Source organism: Osmerus mordax, chromosome 24 (assembly GCF_038355195.1).
Source record: "Osmerus mordax isolate fOsmMor3 chromosome 24, fOsmMor3.pri, whole genome shotgun sequence".
NCBI lineage: Eukaryota > Metazoa > Chordata > Actinopteri > Osmeriformes > Osmeridae > Osmerus > Osmerus mordax.
This window is the reverse complement of record NC_090073.1, coordinates 10,108,640-10,127,993: the sequence shown is the minus strand read 5'-3', so window position 1 is coordinate 10,127,993 and position 19,354 is coordinate 10,108,640. Positions and strand designations below refer to the sequence as shown.

The window sequence follows — 19,354 nt, the reverse complement described above, 5'->3', positions numbered from 1 at the left end:
TTAAAGGATACATTAATAACCTGTGGTTGGCTGTATGATTTACAAAAAACATTTGCTTCCTTGATCACACACTTAATTCACGCACAACAAACTTAAGATAGTCTACAAAGCTACCATGGAGCAAGGCAGACTTGATGGGGACTCTACTATACTCTATTGTACTCTGCTCTAATCTGCTTTACTCTAGGCTAGTGTACTCTACAGTAGGCTTCTCTGTTCTCCTCCTCTCCTCTCCTTTTACTGTGTGAAAAAATATTTTCGAAGTTTGGAAAGAGCTCTGCTCTGCTTTACTCTACTCTGTAGAAACCGACAACTGTCCTACTATGTACTTTTCCTGGATTCAAAATACTGCCCTGCCCGTGGGTTTAACCCTTCTACCGCGAGGTGGCAGCATCACCTCAGACACTTTTCCACAACGTCTCGTTCATCCTTTTCCCAAGTCCTGTATCACGTCAATGATCGGACTCTGCATCTTTCAATGTCTACGTACTGAGAGGTAGTATATATTAGTAGTATCTTTATAGTTTGTCATTCATAAACGTGTAGCATCACGTTGACTTTATCCGACGCTGCTCTTGGTAGCTATTTAATTGGGGACCAATTACCGTTTATCTTTGTTGTCTTGAGGACATTTTCCAACTGAGGCCTATTCCAACTGTACTCCAAAGGTAGCGTACTACATTTAATTTAGCCAACTGCCAAGTTATTAGTTATTAACGTTAACGCAGTGAGTTGCCTGGAGCCTATTAGGATAATAATGAATTGATTCAGGGTACTATGTTCTTGTTATTATACCTATTTAATCAATTTAAAAAAGAACACAGTTTGAATCACGGCCCAAACATGTGTTCCGTGACTAAAACGAAATTAAGCCTATTGAAATTTGGTTTTCTGACTAAATCCATATTGAATCACTCATGCACCTGTTTATATGCTTTTGTTTCATACATTTACTTAGAAGCTGTTAATTTCCTGTTTTGAGGCACACAATTTACTGATACTCTCGCTCAAACATTAGGCCTACATATTTGCTTTTTCAATCAGTGGTTTACAGAATCGATCACTCAATCTAGTAGCCTATCCAAATGTTACATTTTGAACCTGCGTTTGAAAATTGTATATCTTGTTAAATTGTTAGGCTACATAACATACTGTATATTGAGGTATAATATAAGGGAAATAAAATGACACATTTGACAGTTTTGAACAGATGAATATGCCTTACTTATCTGTGTCTGAACTGAGTGTGTTACATTTGAGGCTGACGAGTTTATGAGTTTGGCGCGCAGCTCAGTCGGTGACGAGGAGGCAGACTTTGACAGGTCGATGAAAAGTTAAAAATTAATGTAAGCTAACAATAATCACAATAATAATTTTTTGGCATATCACTTGGGATAAGGCGTAAGGAGACAAAATATTTACTCTCCGAATCCCAGACGACAAACTTCTCGCGCTTGTTTTACAAAGGTTCAGGGTATAACCTGGAGTTTGCTCAAGAGGTCGCACGCGGACCTATGAATAAGATCACGAGGCTATAAGTGGACATGAGGTGTTTCTGCCCTGTGTTTCATTCAATGAAACGTAACACCCAACCTCTACTTCTCTCTGAAGCCCCTTCGGAAACAGGACTGATTATATTTAAAAGCTTGACACGAAAGAGCAACCCAAACAACTGTCTGTTCTAATATTAGCATCCATGAAGGCCTCTGAAATCTATTATTGTCTGTGCATGGATAGCTGTTTCCAATAGTCAGACACGTCTCATTAAAAGATTAACACATTAATCTGCAGTTGGTGGGAAAATTTCAGTTATCACCTAGTTAATCTCAAATAGAAGGTTGGGTGAAAACTAACCAAATAATAAACTTGAATTGAACAAAACCGCCTCTCAATACAAAACGTTTAACACGTATAGGGTGTTATTAATAGTTTAGTTCATTGTTAATAGTATAAATATGAATATATAAACCATATACATTGATTGAACCCTGCAGATTTAGTACGGTATATGTGTTTAAATTAGGCTACCTATAATTGGCCAAACGTGCATCCTTTAGATAAGATCAACACAAATTAGTTAACTATGTAATTGTTATCTAACATATAGCTATTTGAATGCATAACATTCTGTATTTTATGTCTTCCAAGCATCCTTGGTTGTTGCAATAGCAACACTTCTGTGGCTCACTGGGATTAGTTACGCACTGTGGTTAGCCAGAGACGTATTTTTCACAAAACGTTTACTTTACAAATTCAGAGAAATTACGACTAAAGATGTCACCTGATTGGGATTGAAAGAATTTCGGATGAACAAGAAACTCCCCCCTCCCCCAGACCAGAAGACCGCCCACCCCAGTCCACCAGAGACCCCTTATAGATTTAAAAAGAGGCTGCATTCTCAGACTGACATTCGTTCAACACTGCTACCATAAGCAGATTACTTTTTGCGCTGCTTGTGTCAATACGTGGTTCACTTGGTCTCCATCATGCTCAGGATGCTACAGATCGATCACTTCCACCCTGGTATAATTCTTTTGTTGATATGGCTCTGTCATTTCATGGAAGTTCAGAAAGTTCAAGGTAGGTTTGTTAGTTTAATGTGTACTTAAAACATTTTCTGGCTCCAAATGCGCCAGCTGAATCAGCTGCATTTCGGTTTGGATGAACTTAAAACCATGACAGTGATATAAACTTTTTTAAAGAAAGGTTAGTTTCTTTCCATTCATTTTGAATGTCCCAGTATCGAACAGAGCATGTGCAAATGTCTCTATAAAACAGGTGCCATAAGGGTAGTCTCAAACGAATTGTATTTCAAGTTTTAAAAGGTGTTTAGAAATAATTATTACATTCAACTAGACTATATGGATATGAAAATTCCTTTCTGGACTTTTGCACATTGAGTTGTTTTCGTCATTTGAAAATGGGATGTTTTATGTAGGTAAATAGGACAGCCTTTGTCAAAGTTGTGCTAAACAAAGTTTACGGGGGGCGTGGAAGTGTTTAAAGATGATGTAGTTTACATGACATTGAGACACTCAGCTGCAAAACCATTCATGCGGTGCAAATTTTATCCAGTATTTCGATTATAATCATCACGTAGCATCCATGTACAAATAAATCACCTTATGGAGGCGCATTGGAGTTTGGAATCGGATAACTCAGAATATGCGATATGTTTTTGTAACTTGGAACGTGACTTGGCCAAAGATTTTAATCTTAATAACATGTTACCAAACCATTGACCATTACCTTTGGTGCTCATTTGATTTAGAGGCTTCCTGTGTCTGTAAAAATAATAATAATGTAATTCAAGCATTATTCTTCTCGTTGCAATGGTCAAGTGGCTAAACATTTAGCAGAGCAGTTTCAGAATCTTCACGCTATATCGAGCATGCCAAAACATGGGCCAGTGGCTAGCCTATAGATTTATGTGAATGTCGATTATCTGAGACGCTTGGGTTTGACACAGACATACAAAAGTGTCTGGACAGTTCAGTTTGTGTCCTGATAACACATGGTCTCTCAACGTATTAATAACCTATTTAAAAATGCTTTTATAGTTGTCATTGTATATTTCGGCTGTCAGTCATTGAATGTTCAGTTGAAAACAGTCTATTTGCGCTCGACAAACCTGACCCTGCCTCGAAGGAGGGAGAGATCCAGATTATACAGACTGCACTTGTTTGTCAACGGTTAGGCGATTTCGGACTTTCGGACTATAATACGAACGTGTTTTGTTTCTTGGTTTACAGCTGGTAACTGTTGGATGAAGCAAGGGAAGAATAATAAATGCCTGGATATCTACACGCATGGGATGAGCAGAGAGGATTGCTGCAAGACCGGCAGACTGGGGTATTCTTGGACGGAGGAGGATGTGCCTAACAGCACACTGTTTAGGTGGAAGATCTTCAACGGTGGAGCCCCTAACTGCATACCATGCAAAGGTGGTCATTTGTATAAAACCTATCACACTTTGAGAATGTTTTTGACGTGATTAAAGTATGCTTCCGTTTAAACGATGCAAAAAAAACAGTGTACCGTTTATGATGCACCGAATTCCCCGTGGATATGTAATGGGCTATTTCGGAATGCATGTTAATCGGGATTTAGAATTAGTCAACCCGCCAGGTGTATAATTACTGCAAGCGGCACTTCCAATCCTTGCCATTAAATAGCGTAACATTAATTTTATTTTAGAAACCTGCGACAATGTGGACTGTGGTCCCGGAAAGAGGTGCAAGATGAACAAAAGAAGCAAGCCACGCTGCGTGTGCGCTCCTGACTGCTCCGTCACTTGGAAAGAACCTGTGTGCGGATCGGATGGAAAGACATACAAAGACGAGTGCGCACTCCTGAAATTTAAATGTAAAGGTCACCCGGACCTTAACGTCCAATACCTGGGAAAATGCAAAAGTAAGGAAGTATTTTTTCGAAGCAAACGAAATGTTAAACTGCACCGCGCTTAAGTGGTGATATCTCAATTCAGGTTACATAATAAATTACAAGAGAATCTGTACTGCTTTGTGGAACTACAGGTGTATATATATGTCGTTTGAGTTCGCTAGGCTATGTTTTCAAATAACTTGTTACTAATAACCTTTCCTTTTTTTGTCCATCTTTTCTTTTTTTTACAGAATCGTGCCGTGGCGTCAAGTGCTTTGGCAGCGCCACGTGCGTAGTAGACCAGACAAATAGTGCATATTGTGTACATTGCAATACTGTTTGCGCAGAAGTGACTTCTCCTGACCAGTATCTGTGTGGAAATGACGGTATCATCTATGCCAGCACCTGTCACTTGAGAAGGGCAACCTGCTTTCTTGGCAGATCTATTGGAATAGCATATCTGGGAAAATGCATCAGTAAGTCTGTAGATCCCTGCTCTAGGCTGTGGTTTTCACAATGCTCTTATCAAATTGTTTGAGTGTACCTCACAAGTTATAGCCAACATCCTACAGTTATTCGGTATGTTTAAAAACATTCCACTTAAAAGGAATGTTCTAAGTTATGTTTGATTAAGAAATGATAGACAACTTAGTGTCATGATGCTGGCAGCCTTTTCAGCCAGATGAATTCCGTTTTTTAGAAAACAATTTCCAAGTATTTCCGATGTTGTGGAGGTGCCCTTGGTCGAGCTTGCTTTGCTGGAGGGCAGAGATACTGGGTCAGCCACAGAACGTCGATACAAATGCAGCCCTCCTCAAGGCAAGACCATAACGTGGCACGCAATTACGTGATGCGATGACGCATCTAACACAGGTTCCCTTCTTCTCTTGCGCTCAGAGGCCAAGTCGTGCAAGGACATCCAGTGCAGCGCGGGGAAGAGGTGCCTGTGGGACTCCAGAATGAGCAGGGGCCGCTGCTCGCTGTGCGATGAGGTCTGCCCAGGCAGCCGTCCGGAGGAGGCGGTGTGCGCCAGCGACAACACCACATACCCCAGCGAGTGCGCCATGAAACAGGCCGCTTGCTCTTTGGGAATGCTCCTGGAAGTTAAGCATTCAGGATCTTGCAACTGTAAGTAATCATCCAAGCTAAAGACAAGTCCATGCCCCCCCCCCTCTCTCTCTTACCCTTCCCACTCCCCACCCCAAAAACAACCTCAGTTGTAACCCTGGGTTACCTCAGGGTTACCTCAGCAACTCCCTCTCCTTGGTTCCTTATCTCCCCGCTAAACGCGCTCCCCGCACCCCCTGCCCAGCACATCTTAAGCAAGCAAAGGGACTTGAGAATGGGAGAACTTGCATGATGTTGTCTATGTCGCTGCCTTTTGTTATTTTTTGCATGTCTTCTGCAAAAACAAGTAAACAAAAAACATATATCAATAGGTTAAAGATAATAGTTCCAACATACTCATTTTGGGAGTTTTGGATATGCTAACGTCATTAAACTAACAAGTATATAAAGGAGACTAACTTTTATTTTGCAGTTTAACAATCGTGGTAACTTTAAAGTTTAGCTGAGTTAGCTCATCCTGTGTGATCTGCTGCTTAACCAAGCAGGTTCCAGAAGTTTCCAGCAGTTTCTTCATTGTCAGTGTTTTCTTTTTCTTTTTGGACTAGAGAGACATATTAGAGATCTTTACAGCTTGTGAATCCCACGGTCACATTGGTAATTTCATGTTAATCATGTATTTATGTTTTGTTTTTTGCTTTTGGCTGTAATCAATCAATTCAAAATGCACTATATCATGTGACAAACATCACTTTTCCAACATGTAAAGGAAAACGGAATATATTTGCATAATCCATATATGTGCATAAGGTGATTGTAACATTGGAGCCAGACCAAACCTTATCATACTATGTAAAAATATATAAATGTGAGCTATAACCTCCGTAAGGTTGGGCTGCCATCAGACTTTGCAACATCCTCAAGGAATATCAATTTTCAAAATGTATTTTCAAATGTCACCATAAAATCGTTTTTATTTCTTATACATCCTCCCCACTCTGACTGCCAACCTTAATGTAACCGTGGTAACCGTGCCTTAAGGTTTGAGATCAACTCTATTAAGGGACCAACTTTATAATCACCTCATGGGTCAAACAAAAGTGGCATTTTACAGTTTGCAGGATAAGCAGAAGGAAGCTTGTAGGACACGGTCTCATCTCTCTTCTACCATCAGACAAATTAACACTTATCTGCTGACTTTGTGTGCTGTTTCAAGTGAATGTGTCTACCTGAGTATACATACATATATATATATATATATATATCTATATATATCTATATCGAAAATATCTGTAGGGATTTATGAGGGATTGCCTGTTTGTATTGTTGCTCTTGCTTGTGTGCTTTTTTCATTTCCAATTGTTAAACTCTTGTGTAGAAAAAAATACCTCAAAACTGTGTTGTTGACCTTTGACCTGCCTGCTACTGGTCAGTCTGTAACACAGCCTCCTCCTCCGGCTGGCAGCAACAGTATGTCTGACACAACAAGGAGACGTAAATGAGAAAAACCCTAGAACACAGGGGCTCTTTTGTGTGTGAGAGTGTGTGTGTGTGTGCTTTTAAGTCTTGAGTGTATGGCTGCTTCCAGGAATTTGCCAAACAAGACCTGAGACATTGGACGCTTCATCCCCCCCGACCCGCTCGCCCCCGCCACTCCCACCCCCTCCCTCTCTCTCTCTCTCGTCGCAGCCCTGACTACCTAGTGTGTGTAAATAGGGTTGCATAACTGGGGGGGATGCCCACAAATGCATTATGGACTGCCAAGTTGCATAATGATCCCAAACACATGGCTGTAATGGGGGTTTGAAGGGGGCTTTTTTGAGAACATTAAGTCAGTGATATTCTGCGCTGTTGTGGTACCTATTCATACAACAGTTGCCATGTATTCTCCCATGTAGCCATCACAGAAGACCAGGAGGAGGATGAGGAAGATGAGGACCCTGACTACATGGCATTTATCCGTTTGTCATCTTTACTGGACGGATAAGCGATCGGCAGTAGGGGGAGGAATCATGTACTGCACACATGTGTATGCTTATTTATTTTTTAAAGAAAAAAAAAAGTATACATATAGTCCAGTCTGCTAGATGTTTATTTATACTGTGTTTCGTGTTTTATAATTTATACATTTACAATGTCAGGTTTCCTATCTCCCATGATATCTTGAGTTACCACTTTTTTTTTCTTTCGTTGTATGTTTTCCTTTTATTTTTTATTATGAAGAAATGTATTTGTCCAAAGAGAAGCAGTGTTATTTATTTGTTGTGTACCGTGTAAGTATGAGTCTTCTGCAAGCTGTAAATTGCATTCCCTGAGCTGTAAAAATCTGCTTATTACTGTCAAATCTTTATCACAGATGTTTATGTCACACATAAATGCATGTTTAGTGTGTGTTTATTTATTGGAAACCTGTCAATCATTATGTACAGAAATGTTTCTGGTTTGTTTACAACTCATTATAACTGACCAAAGGGATTCTCTCAATGGTTCTGCAACGGTACTTTATATGGTGCAGCATTGTAACTAATCCTTTGTTTATCCTTTATCCATTAGTTATACCTAACGGTAATGTCAAATATTATTCAATAGCATTAATATTTTTCACTAGAACAGAGATGGGTTTTGGACAATACTTGATTTCTTTGAAAAAAAATGTGCCATTAACATGTGTGCTGTCTTCTTGCCAATGTGTTGCTCCATATCGCTCTTGCGGAGCTTACAGGATGATATATAAAGCAGTACTTACCACTATATCAAACCATATTACTTTGCTTCTCACACAATTTTTCAGAATGCATTTTTATTTCCAAACATCACAAAGGAAATACAAAATTCAGTTATAAATATATAGTTTTGTATTTTTTTATGTAAATGTCATATGTACATAAAAAGTTTGATGGTATTTGTACATATATGAAGAGTTAAACAATTAAACTGTTTTTTCCTTAAACTTTTGACTCGTATATAGCATTTCATTCTTGGTACATATGGTATTAATGTTTAGCTGTCCAGTCCTTAAACACTAACATATGACCATTCATTCCAACACCTACACGACAGTTATAAACAGTTCAAAACAGGGCCTAAGCATTAGCTGTCAATGTAGAAGTAAGGGAGGTGGAAACCTGTATTGAAGTATGGAACAACTAAACAATCTGATAAATTTGCTTTAACCTACACTTTCATCAAACATGCCTATTTTCCTAAATTCCAGCAGATCTTTATAACATGAGAATGCATGTTTATAAGGAAAAATACCTTGATTAGGAATCTTGAGTAAGCCGATTTGAGAGGTAATTAGGAAATAATAGCATTACTCAAATGAGTAATAGTGATGCATGAATCACCGTGTAAAGACGGAAGTCAATTTACTGATTACAGCAATTATACATTGGTTGAACAGTTAAACTCCCAGCTCCTGAAATGTTATGAGCTGTCGCTGTCAGACGGAAACGCGATTTACTTTTTGAACTTCGTCGGACTCCGTAGTGTAGCCGTGTTGACAAAATTATGGCGTCCTCAATGTCACTTCTTGGGTTAGGACGTCTCTTTCTGCTGGATTCAGGCACAAAAATATTTCTGAATAACACCAGGTAATGGCGAGTCCTTTTCTTATAAGACTTTGTCCCTATTTATGATCATTTAAATGGTGTCAATGTATGCACCGTCCATAGCCAGGTAAATGAAGATGGCTAGCTTAGCAAATGCGCTACTTAGCTGTCAGCTAGCTAGTGCTAGCTGGCTAACGTTAGATACACACCGCTAATTATGCTACTCAAAAATGTCAAGCTTCATCACTTGAACATGTATTAAACATGCATGCTGGATTTGGGGCATATGAACTTTTGGGGAACTAAATCTAAACTGCACTGAATTTGCAAGCCAGGAACTCTACGCGTGTCCTCTGGTAAACTTGCTAGCAAAGGTGGCTGCATAGCTAGTTTACATTTGGGTGGTAATGCAGTGGTCTGGCCTTGCTAAGAGAGCGTAGCTTGGTAGCTAGTTAGCTAGCTAACGACATTAACAAAGACTAAAAGTCAGGTTTTCAATTAATCAAACCCACGAAATCGCTCAACATGTTTAAAATGTTATCCTGAAATATCATTGAGGCAATCTGATATATTTTCACGCGTTTACAGACTATTCCCTCCAGATTGGCAGTCACTCGGCTAGAATATATCCAGGTGAAAGGAGAACCATGTCCTTGGTGAGGTAGTGGGTCTGCTGCATCATGATCTCACTCCGTCCTCTTCAGGATGTTGGCATGGTCTCAGTATAGTAATGCTTCTGCAATAGCAGGATGTTGGCACGGTCTCAGTATAGTAATGCTTCTGCAATACGCTGTGCTTATGTATCGTCTGAGTAGCTTTTGAGTCAGGGTGCTGTCCAGGAATGGATGTAAAAACTATTATCCTATAGCCTGTTGTTGATCATTTCCAAACTGGTATTTGTAACGTGGCTTGCACTGGATTAATTTTTAGGTCAAATGGACCAAATAGGTTGGTAAAGAGAGTCTTGATGTCGTTTCTGGTACATTTCCAATAGCTCCCAGCCCTAGGCTTATCCTTACTGACAGTTAGTATTTGGGAAACTAGGCCTATATTTTTATTCAATTTTTTTTTGCAGAACATCACCTGCCAGCTCAACTAATAACATTTGATATTCTTGTCCAAGATAACGTGACAGACTGCAGACATTAATCCTGAAGACAAGGACCTGTTATTTGTTTGTCTTCTCCGCATGGCCTGCTGGCTCAGCACACAGGCCCCAGAGCTGTCGTTCTCCTGCTGGCTGGTCTTCCCCAGCCGAGGCAGCGAGGTACACAACAGTATCGTGACAAGCTGAACCCTCTACGCTCAGAGAGCCCACACAGTCCCCGCCATGGACCTGATGACAGTTGGTCGTTGGGCCAGCAGAACGTGCAGTTTGTCGGTAGCAGGCCAGTGGGAGCTTGCCAGAGGGCTCCAGACAGAACTAATGGGGGGAGAAAACAAACTCCTTCCCCCTACTCCCCTCCCCCCTACTCTTTCCTTTCACTCTCGGCCCCTACACCTCCTCTAGAACAGCTAGCCTAATTGCTGTCGTGGTAGCCTGTTTACGTAATTTCTTTTTTGCAGCTTGTGCATTTTTTCCTTGCTTCTGCCATTTAAATATCTCTCCAACTGTCTGTTTTGCAGATTAACAAGCACCTCGGCATGGAGGCTGGCAGAGAAACAGGGACAAGAAACGCAACTCATCACCGTGGATGAGAAACTGGTGAGGATCTCTCCCTGGTTGAAAACCTGGCAGAGGTTTGGAGGAATGTTAATCGATGTGTGTGAAATCATGCTTTCTCTTTTCGTTTCAAATGTGTCGGCATTCCGGTGACTACATTTGACACAAATTGTGGCCTTGGCAAAACATTGCCTAGTGAATGTTGAAAGCATATAAGCCTGTTACCACAAATAACTGCAAAGAACGCAGCATTATTAGGGAGTACTGAAATACTCCCTTTTCAAGTATGTAGTCCTGAAGGTAACTATCACGGTGCTGTAAGAAAGGCCTTCGTGAGTGTACATGCAACAGCCTTTAGCTAATTTAGTTTCATCTCACCACCTGGTGTCTCCTTCTTAGTCAAAACACTGATAACCTGACCCACAGGCCCACTTTGAAGCTGCTGGGGTTGGCACAGATTTCAGAATATATTATGGTTTTGATTGTGCAAGTGTTAGAAGATGATAAATATGTTTAAATTTAAAGGACTAGAAAAATAGGCTATGAAGGCTGAGATATGCAGCAACAGAGTCCAAGCAACATGCGTTTGTTCAGCATGTTTTAACTTTCATATGATAGGAGCCAACGAGAAGACTAGAAACTGCATGATGGTGAGACTGACAGAAGTCGGAACCTTCGCGCTTGTGCGGAACCTTCGCGCTTGTGCGGAACCTTCGCGCGTGTGCGGAACCTTCTGTCTCGTGCAGGGTTCATCTCCCTTTCAGGCATGCAGCAGTATGGACCCTTCACAGGAAAAGATTGATATCGATCGGCGTGTAGTACTATTCTAGTTCCTCCAATCAAACACGTTTGGCCCATAACACAGAACGCCCTCTGCTCTGGACGGGGCTCGTGTTCCGGTTTTCAGGAGTCGCCTCAATGTTTCATCTACAACTTTTTAAACAGACTTATTGGATCAGTGAGTTGTTGTATATGAGAGTAATATTACAGATTTTAACTGAACCAGTTAGAGTAAAAGCTCATTGTTGTCACATTTCCCGGTGAAATGCAAGACACAAGGAGGAAAACTTGTTAGAGTGAAAAATTAACTGGTGTTGAATTGAATTGTCATAGCTTGCTAGAGTTATGCTGTCTGTTCCTTTGCGAACACAAAACACTGCGCGGCACGAAGAACCAAACATTCCCCGCAGCCCGAGGCTCGTCTGCTCTGAATAGCTGCGGAGGAACAAATCGACCATGTCGAAAAACGTCAGAAAAACCTGCGTGATGGAGACCCTGTCCCCAGAACCGTCCATTCTGATGTCTGCTCTGCACTGACCCGCTTTTGTTAGTAATTACTGTTTGATTAAGCATGCTGGTCTGCCCCCGGGGCCAGGCACCGATACACTGCCTCACACGGACATCCTCTTGGCCTCCACACAAGGACACAGACAGACAGACAGGCAAATTAGACGGACTGCTGATTTGCTTTTTCCCCGGCCCTGTCCACAAATAACCTCCAAACCCCTCTCCCTGGCCCCTCAGAGACTTGTGGGAGTTCTGAAGATGTTTAATAGGTGCAAAGAAGATGGTTGAAAATACCAGGTCATCCAATTACAATGCTCCGTGCTCTGGAACAGGGCCTCGCTTACTGCCTGTCTGCTCTGGGACAGGGCCTCGCTTACTGCCTGTCTGCTCTGGGACAGGGCCTCGCTTACTGCCTGTCTGCTCTGGGACAGGGCCTCGCTTACTGCCTGTCTGCTCTGGGACAGGGCCTCGCTTACTGCCTGTCTGCTCTGGGACAGGGCCTCGCTTACTGCCTGTCTGCTCTGGGACAGGGCCTCGCTTACTGCCTGTCTGCTCTGGGACAGGGCCTCGCTTACTGCCTGTCTGTGGCCGATCACCCTTTCTCCTTCCACATAAAGACAACACAAGAATCTTAAAGTGCTCATGAAGTTTGTTATAGAGTTGTCTAAAGGCACTGGGGTTTAACGAGTTGGAGAGGGAGGTGGTGAGAGTGAAAGATGCGTAGGAAGGAAGAGCGGAGGACAGCACTGAACTGGCACAACACATCTTTGGGTCATCTGATTGATTTGACTGGATTTCATACAGAAGTTAAGTTTGTCCACGTAAATGTATATTAAGGATTCCAAATTATTTTTTGTCCAATGTTTCTTGAAAGTAAAAAAAAAAAGAAAAGAAATTAATGAGTTATTTGGAGCTAGTGTTTCAAATACAGGCTCCTGCTATCAGTCTTTAGCATACCCCTCAGACAGTTCCGAATCACAACCAACTAAGAAGAATTCCACAGAATGTTATTTTTAGCTTGAGTCAAAGCCTGCAGAACAGGGGTGCAGACTCAGTCTAGGGGATGACTCAGGGGAACAGTCTAACCCTCATCCCTCCCACCCATCATGCTCTCTCTTCCACCCATCATCCTCTCTCCCTCACTCCTGTCCTCACAGACCTCTCAAGTGTCTGTTTTGTCTGGTTGTCCCCTTGGGATGTGAGCCTGTGGAAGTCTCACGACTTGAGACTGGGGGAGGAGGGGGGGCCATGGAGGGGAGGGAGGGGGGGTGGTTTCATCTAGACTGCAAACTTGTAAGTAGAGAGCATCTCTTCAAGGGTCCTTCAGAGTGAGGAAACGGCATGTTGCTAGCTGGAGAGGAGTGTTTGCAGCGCGGATTAAGAGAAACGTTCCCTGTTCTCTTCTCTGTAGCTTTGCAAGGAACCCCATTAGGAACCCCTTTAACCCGTAACCCGATTTCAAAATGGATACAAAACTATCATTTGAAATCAAGGCCATTTCTATTTCGTCTCATGCTTTGTCTACTTAAACACGTTCTTAAAATCCTTGCATTTTCATCAAAGAAATGCTTTGTAAATGTAATTGGTTTGAACCTGGCCAGTAGGTTATTTGATCACCTATGAAACTTAAAATTGTAAAATTACATAGTAGAATTATTACTATTAGTGTTATAGTATTTCATTTTTTTATTTTTTTTTATTGCATGTCACAGCCCCCTAAATGGCCAGGTGGCATTTAACCCCACGTTACCCTAGATGTATTATCTCTGTAACAGAGGTTGCAGAGGGCATAAATAAACTAACTGGTAACGTAGCAGTAGGCAGATGAGACACTGCCCCCCTACCTAACCCCGTATCACTGCTGTAGTGTGTAACGTGAGAATTAAACCATCCTGGCCGCCATCTGCTCCTTACTTCCATGCGCAGTCACTCCTTCACAGAAGCAAAACCTCACAATATTTACGTCTGTGGGAAACGCCCCTACAAGTCCGATCGGTAATTGGCACACTTTTCACACTTCAAAGATGACCGAAGGAGGGGAAACTCGAGGGCGATGAGTGAAATCTGCATCCTGGAAACGGTTTTCCTGCTGGAGGGTTAAGGGTGTGATGTTTTAGCTTTCTTCTGACCTAGCGCTGATTCGCCATGATTCAGTTTGGCTGACCTGTTGACCCCCCACATCAAACCACGCCGGCTGTGAGGTTGTGGTTTTGGCATATGGTGGTCCCGACCGTACACGCCGTCGAAGGATAGGGTGGCCAGTCTCTCAGCACACCCGTCAGATCGACCCTCCTCCTCCGCCAAAACATCCTGATGGCTGAAAGCCCCGTGTGACAGACACACACAGGAAACTTCATTATCAAGCCTGGTTTCCCCTCATACTTTACAAAAGGGTTTTTGACAAGGAGTTTGATTCACCAGTTTAGTAGTTTGTCAAAAGCAGAAAGAATTGCCCCGTGTCTGGTTGATGTCAGGTTGTAATGTTTAAACATTCAGTTGTTTTAACATTTTCAGTGAGTGATTCATTGTTTAGTCATATTTGGCTTTTGGGAATTTCCCGGGTAATTGAATTTGCAGTCGAGCAGTTCAGAGAAGACCCGCTACTTTCGTCTGTACTAGTCTTCATCTTCATGTTGTCAGATGTCTTGGGCCCTGGCTCTTTAATATGAACTAGTTTTCAAAGCCCAAAACAGATGATATTGCCATTGGAATCTAAGTATGTAATGCAGCTTGAAGTTTTTACTAAATGAAATCCTAGACAAGCAAGTAATTTTTTTTCTCATTGGCTTTGAACCCATATCATGCTTTATTTTCTAAAACCAGTCCCTGATGTTTTAAGTAATGGACTCAAACCAAAGGAGGAGAGAGATTACTATATTTATGGAGGACAAGCAGTACTGACAGGCACAAAACATTGTCTGTTATAACAATAATAATAATAATAATATTAAGATAACATCTTGGTTATGCATTTGGATTAATCCTCTTTCTTTTACGCCACCTTTGTTGTTTCACATCAGTACATGTCTTGTTCCTTTTGGACCAGACCTGTAGTTGCTATCAGAATATTTCAACAATATTTTATGGGATTGACTGGTTCAAAATGGGTCCAGTTCAGACGGCAGTTGAATAAACTAGTAGCGTATCTTAGGGTAAGTGGGGACACTGACCTGAGAATCAGTGAGTGGTGGATGGATTTGAGGAGAGAGGAAACAGGTTTTCAAAGAAGCACATCTAGAGATTCTATAGCTTAGTGCACGATGGGGTCAGGGGGTCTGGAGCCGTATCACATCAGTCATATGTAGTTCACTCAGTCTTTTCGTAGTCAGAATTTTTTGTTATACCAGTTGGCATGAAGAACCATATTTCTCTCATAATTATCTGGGATGATTTCGATCCATCTATCTTTTGGGGTAAAAAAGGTGGGGTGTTTTTGTTCAGGTTTTTACAACTTGTAAAAACTTGTTTACACTGAAGTCTTCCACCCTGGGTCTTTGTGGAGTTTTTGGAAAAGCGACGCTCAGACGTGCAGCACTGCCCTGACAGCCTCAGGGCACCAGCCCCCTTGCTCCTAATTCTCAGACGGAGCCTGGAGGTGTCAGAAATATCGACACGCTTTCACGTGATGGAGATTTCGCCAGCCTTCTCCCCCCTTTTCTTAAGCCAGGCTTTCTGCCTGCTCTGCCAGGTATTGTCGTCTCTGTGAATAGTGTCAAACTTCATCGTTCTCATTTTACTTCCTGTACGTGGCAGAAAAAGGGCTCTCCGTGTGGGTTTTTCCTTTGTGACGGCCCTCTCTAGTCTTCCTGGGAACCCGCCTCCTTCACCCTCTTTGAGGCCCTCTGGTTTTGTGCTTGTTGTGCCGGTAGCCCTCCTAGCTTTTACACTAATGTATGCGAGCATATTATTCCCCCCCTCAAAAGAAGTCTAGACGTATTTTTCTTCAGGACAGTGTGAGGAATATCGGCTGATTATCCTAAGGACGTTTCTATATGTTTGAGTCTTCTCGACGCTCCAAGCTTATGATTTAGGGTCTGTTACAACTGGAGAGATTATCCAGCCACGTGAAGCGGTTTGTGTAGCATGCTTAACCGTGGACCTGTGTGTTAATCCCAGGGGCGTATGATCTGGGATGAACACTAATGTGTCTGGAAGAGTGATGTTCCTGCGTTCGTCTTAGAGCGCGTTCTCACAGGGACCTGTAGCACACAGTACTCTCAACCACAAAAAGACCTCAGAACAACCGTGCGGTTGTCCTGATCCAACCACACCAATAACGAATGGCTCTATTAAATCATAAATAAGGTTTTACAACTGTGGCAGTGGCCCTGATGTAAGTATGTGGCTGAAAACTCCCTACAAATGTTTTGTAAGAACAAAGCTTTGATGGGTTTGTCCTCTGACATACTCAAAAAAACAATCTTTCATCAGTTTTAAACCCCAAAATAGTACGTTCAGGTCCAAGCCTTTTGTTCCTGTAACAAGAAACACTTGTGAAATCTTCACCGTATTTGATGACTTGTCGATGCTTCTGAGATCAAACAGATCTGGGTTCCTTCGTTTTTCCCGCTCTGACCGTGTGTTATTGTGTCATGAACCAGCCCTTCTGCTGAAAAGAGGCTGTTTTCCTCTCCAGTGTGAATTGTTAAGGTTAAGTAGATGGGGCAACCGGAAATAATGAGTACTCTTGAAGTGCCTGCCCCCCCGCCCTCCTCACCCTTCCCTTTCTTCATGAAAGGTTTATTGTATTTTTTTAAGCGGAGATCTTATTTGTGAATAATTTTAACACAGTTTAGATCTTGAGGTGTATTAAAATTGTTGTTTCAGTGAAGCAAACTGTATACAGACCCAGTCTGTAATTTTGCCGGCTTAACATCGAGTGGGGGTGGTGGGGAAGTTTTCTGCAGCACAGTTAGCGAGCGGGCCTTTTGTGTGGAGTTCATGCAAAAAGGACCCCCTTTATACAAATCAACTGGCAGATGACAGACAATGATGAAAATTTGATTCTTTGAAGTTGTAATGGGCATTGAAATGTGTGAAATTCTTGTATTGAAAGGGGAGCGCCCTGCCAGGCGGAGGCCTGGGTGGCGGCAGGCTGGGAGGTTTGTCTGTGTTTTGTCGCAGACTTCCCATCACTTGTTTGCTAATTCCCTAAAGAATTGGACAGGGTCTTCTATAGGAGACTGAAGGAGCTTTAGCTGGCCTGGAATATGCATATATGACACCCAAAGTGCACCACCTCCCTCCCATCCTTTTCATGGACTTTTTTTCTTCTGTTTTCCTTCTACAGACAGTTATGCTTGTGGTCTATTTTTATTTGGTAGAGTTGCATCAGCCTGCTGCATCGGCCTATTTTTACATTTATAAATGTATATTTGCAGTTTGCATACAGTCATTAAACATTTATATTTAAAGGTAGGTTAGGCGATATGGCCTAAAATTCATATTCTTATTTCTCCAAAACAGTTAGGATGCAAGGTATTTAAGGCAAGGCTCTGGTATTTAAAAAACTGTTCTATACTGTATGTCTAATTTCATCTCCGTATTTTGCTAGTTGTAAAGCACACCACGCTGAACATGCTCCACTAGACCAGCCACTGCAATGCACACAATCACACCTTGAATTGGCCTTCCTAACTCACTAAAAGGAAGACTAATCGGGGCGTCAAACCAGAGGGGGAAATCAGTGTTTTTAATATCTCTATTAGTGTGTATTTTTTATGTTCAGGAGACTATTGTTGTGTATGAACATGGTAAGTGTTGGGCAGTCTTTGGTCTTTGTTTTGTCGTGTCCCTGAACCAACCACACTTTTTTCTCCTGTGTGATTTGGTCATCATTACGGGATGGCAGTGAACCATTAAGTCATTATCAATGGTCCACTTAATAGAACGATATCCATTGTTTGTCTAAAAGGAACTCATGCATGCTCGTCCAAGCAGCTAGCGGGGGGGGGGGGAGGCCTTTGCTGTCTGGGAAAATAGCAAAATGGGATCTCTCCATCCGTCTCAATTTCAAAAGTTAATCGGAAGGTCAGTGAGACCGGGGAAATCTCTTTGATGGCTGAAGTTTGGTTTGATTTTCGCAACCAAAGGATTTCAAGTCCCATTCAATTATCAGACCATGATATGTTAATATTTTTTCGAAGAATGAACGATACCCGTTACTTGTAATCGTGAATGTTGTCGCAACAAACGTAATTAGTGTGTGTTTTTATGTGCTTTGCCCTCTCCTTAGGACATCACAACCTTGACGGGGGCTCCGGAGGAGCACATTAAGAATCGCACGGTTCGCATTTTTGTGCCGACGCGTACCGCCATGCAATCAGGCATCAACAGCACCAGGAAGTGGAGGCTGGACTTCGACACCAGGGAACGCTGGGAGAATCCACTCATGGGCTGGGGCTCCACGTAAGTCTGCAAACCTACAGTTGGTTGTCTAAAACCCCCCTCAAAAAGCTATTTCTGAATCTTTTATATTCACGACTTTACACTCACGTTTGTGGCCGTTCGGAAAATCCTCTCCTGGTGAAAGGGAATCAGATGTTATAATGCTACTTAATGGACTCTAATGCTAAAATGTTTAGACTGATGTAACATGCCTCACCCCTGTCTTACAGAGCTGACCCGTTATCCAACATGGTGCTTAACTTCAGCTCCAAGGAAGATGCAATCGCCTTCGCAGAGAAAAACGGTATGCCAAAGCTACCCTTCCCCTCTGTAACTTCGTTAGGTTAGAGGTGCCAGTTATGTGTTAAGTATGTGGAAGTATGTGCTGTTTAAACAACAGGATGGAGATAACTGCAGTTCTGTCTATACACAGACCTCAGATGTCTACGAAGCACCTCAATTGTGATTGGAACCGGTCCAAAAGGAATATACGAAGCTGTCCACTGCCTGCGTTGCTTATTCAAGCTGTTTGTTTTTGCAGGTTGGAGCTATGATTTAACAGACAAGAGGACATCGAAGCCCAGGGTGAAGTCATATGGAGCCAACTTCTCCTGGAACAAGAGGACGAGGAGGTCCGCTAAGTAAACCGATGACACCCATTTGCTAGTCTTGGTTCATCGCATTGCTCAGTGACAATTATGTATCATAACATTCTGAATTTAAAAGTAAATAAATAATTACATGTTAACTCTGAATGTTTTCATTCTTCTTTTAAACTATTGTTCAAGAAAAGGGGTTTGGGTAGTTTGAGGTTCTTCTGAGGGTGTTTCAGAAGACGGGAAGTTATAAATGTTGTTCTGAGCACCCCCTTCCCCCACCTGGAAGAGTTTAGATATTTAATTCAAGGTTAAAACATTGGGAGCATTGAAGCTGCAAGATCACATTAAATGGACTTGGATGTTTGGAAGTTATTAGGCAGAGGTAAATTACTTGACATTCCAGAGTTTGAGAGAACTCA

General features: G+C 42.0%; 2 protein-coding genes across 2 annotated transcripts; both read left to right on the top strand.

Moving 5' to 3' along the window:
* Positions 1-2,450: 2,450 nt before the first annotated feature.
* Positions 2,451-8,398, top strand: fsta (follistatin a). Its single transcript, XM_067227728.1, has 6 exons — positions 2,451-2,580; positions 3,753-3,944; positions 4,198-4,413; positions 4,635-4,859; positions 5,281-5,511; positions 7,347-8,398. Exons 1-6 carry the CDS (start codon positions 2,487-2,489, stop codon positions 7,433-7,435), a joined length of 1,047 nt encoding a protein of 348 aa, XP_067083829.1. The 5' UTR covers positions 2,451-2,486; the 3' UTR covers positions 7,436-8,398.
* A 482-nt stretch (positions 8,399-8,880) lies between these two features.
* On the top strand, positions 8,881-19,091 carry ndufs4 (NADH:ubiquinone oxidoreductase subunit S4). Its single transcript, XM_067228019.1, has 5 exons — positions 8,881-9,041; positions 10,626-10,704; positions 18,185-18,357; positions 18,567-18,640; positions 18,878-19,091. Exons 1-5 carry the CDS (start codon positions 8,959-8,961, stop codon positions 18,979-18,981), a joined length of 513 nt encoding a protein of 170 aa, XP_067084120.1. The 5' UTR covers positions 8,881-8,958; the 3' UTR covers positions 18,982-19,091.
* Positions 19,092-19,354: the final 263 nt, after the last annotated feature.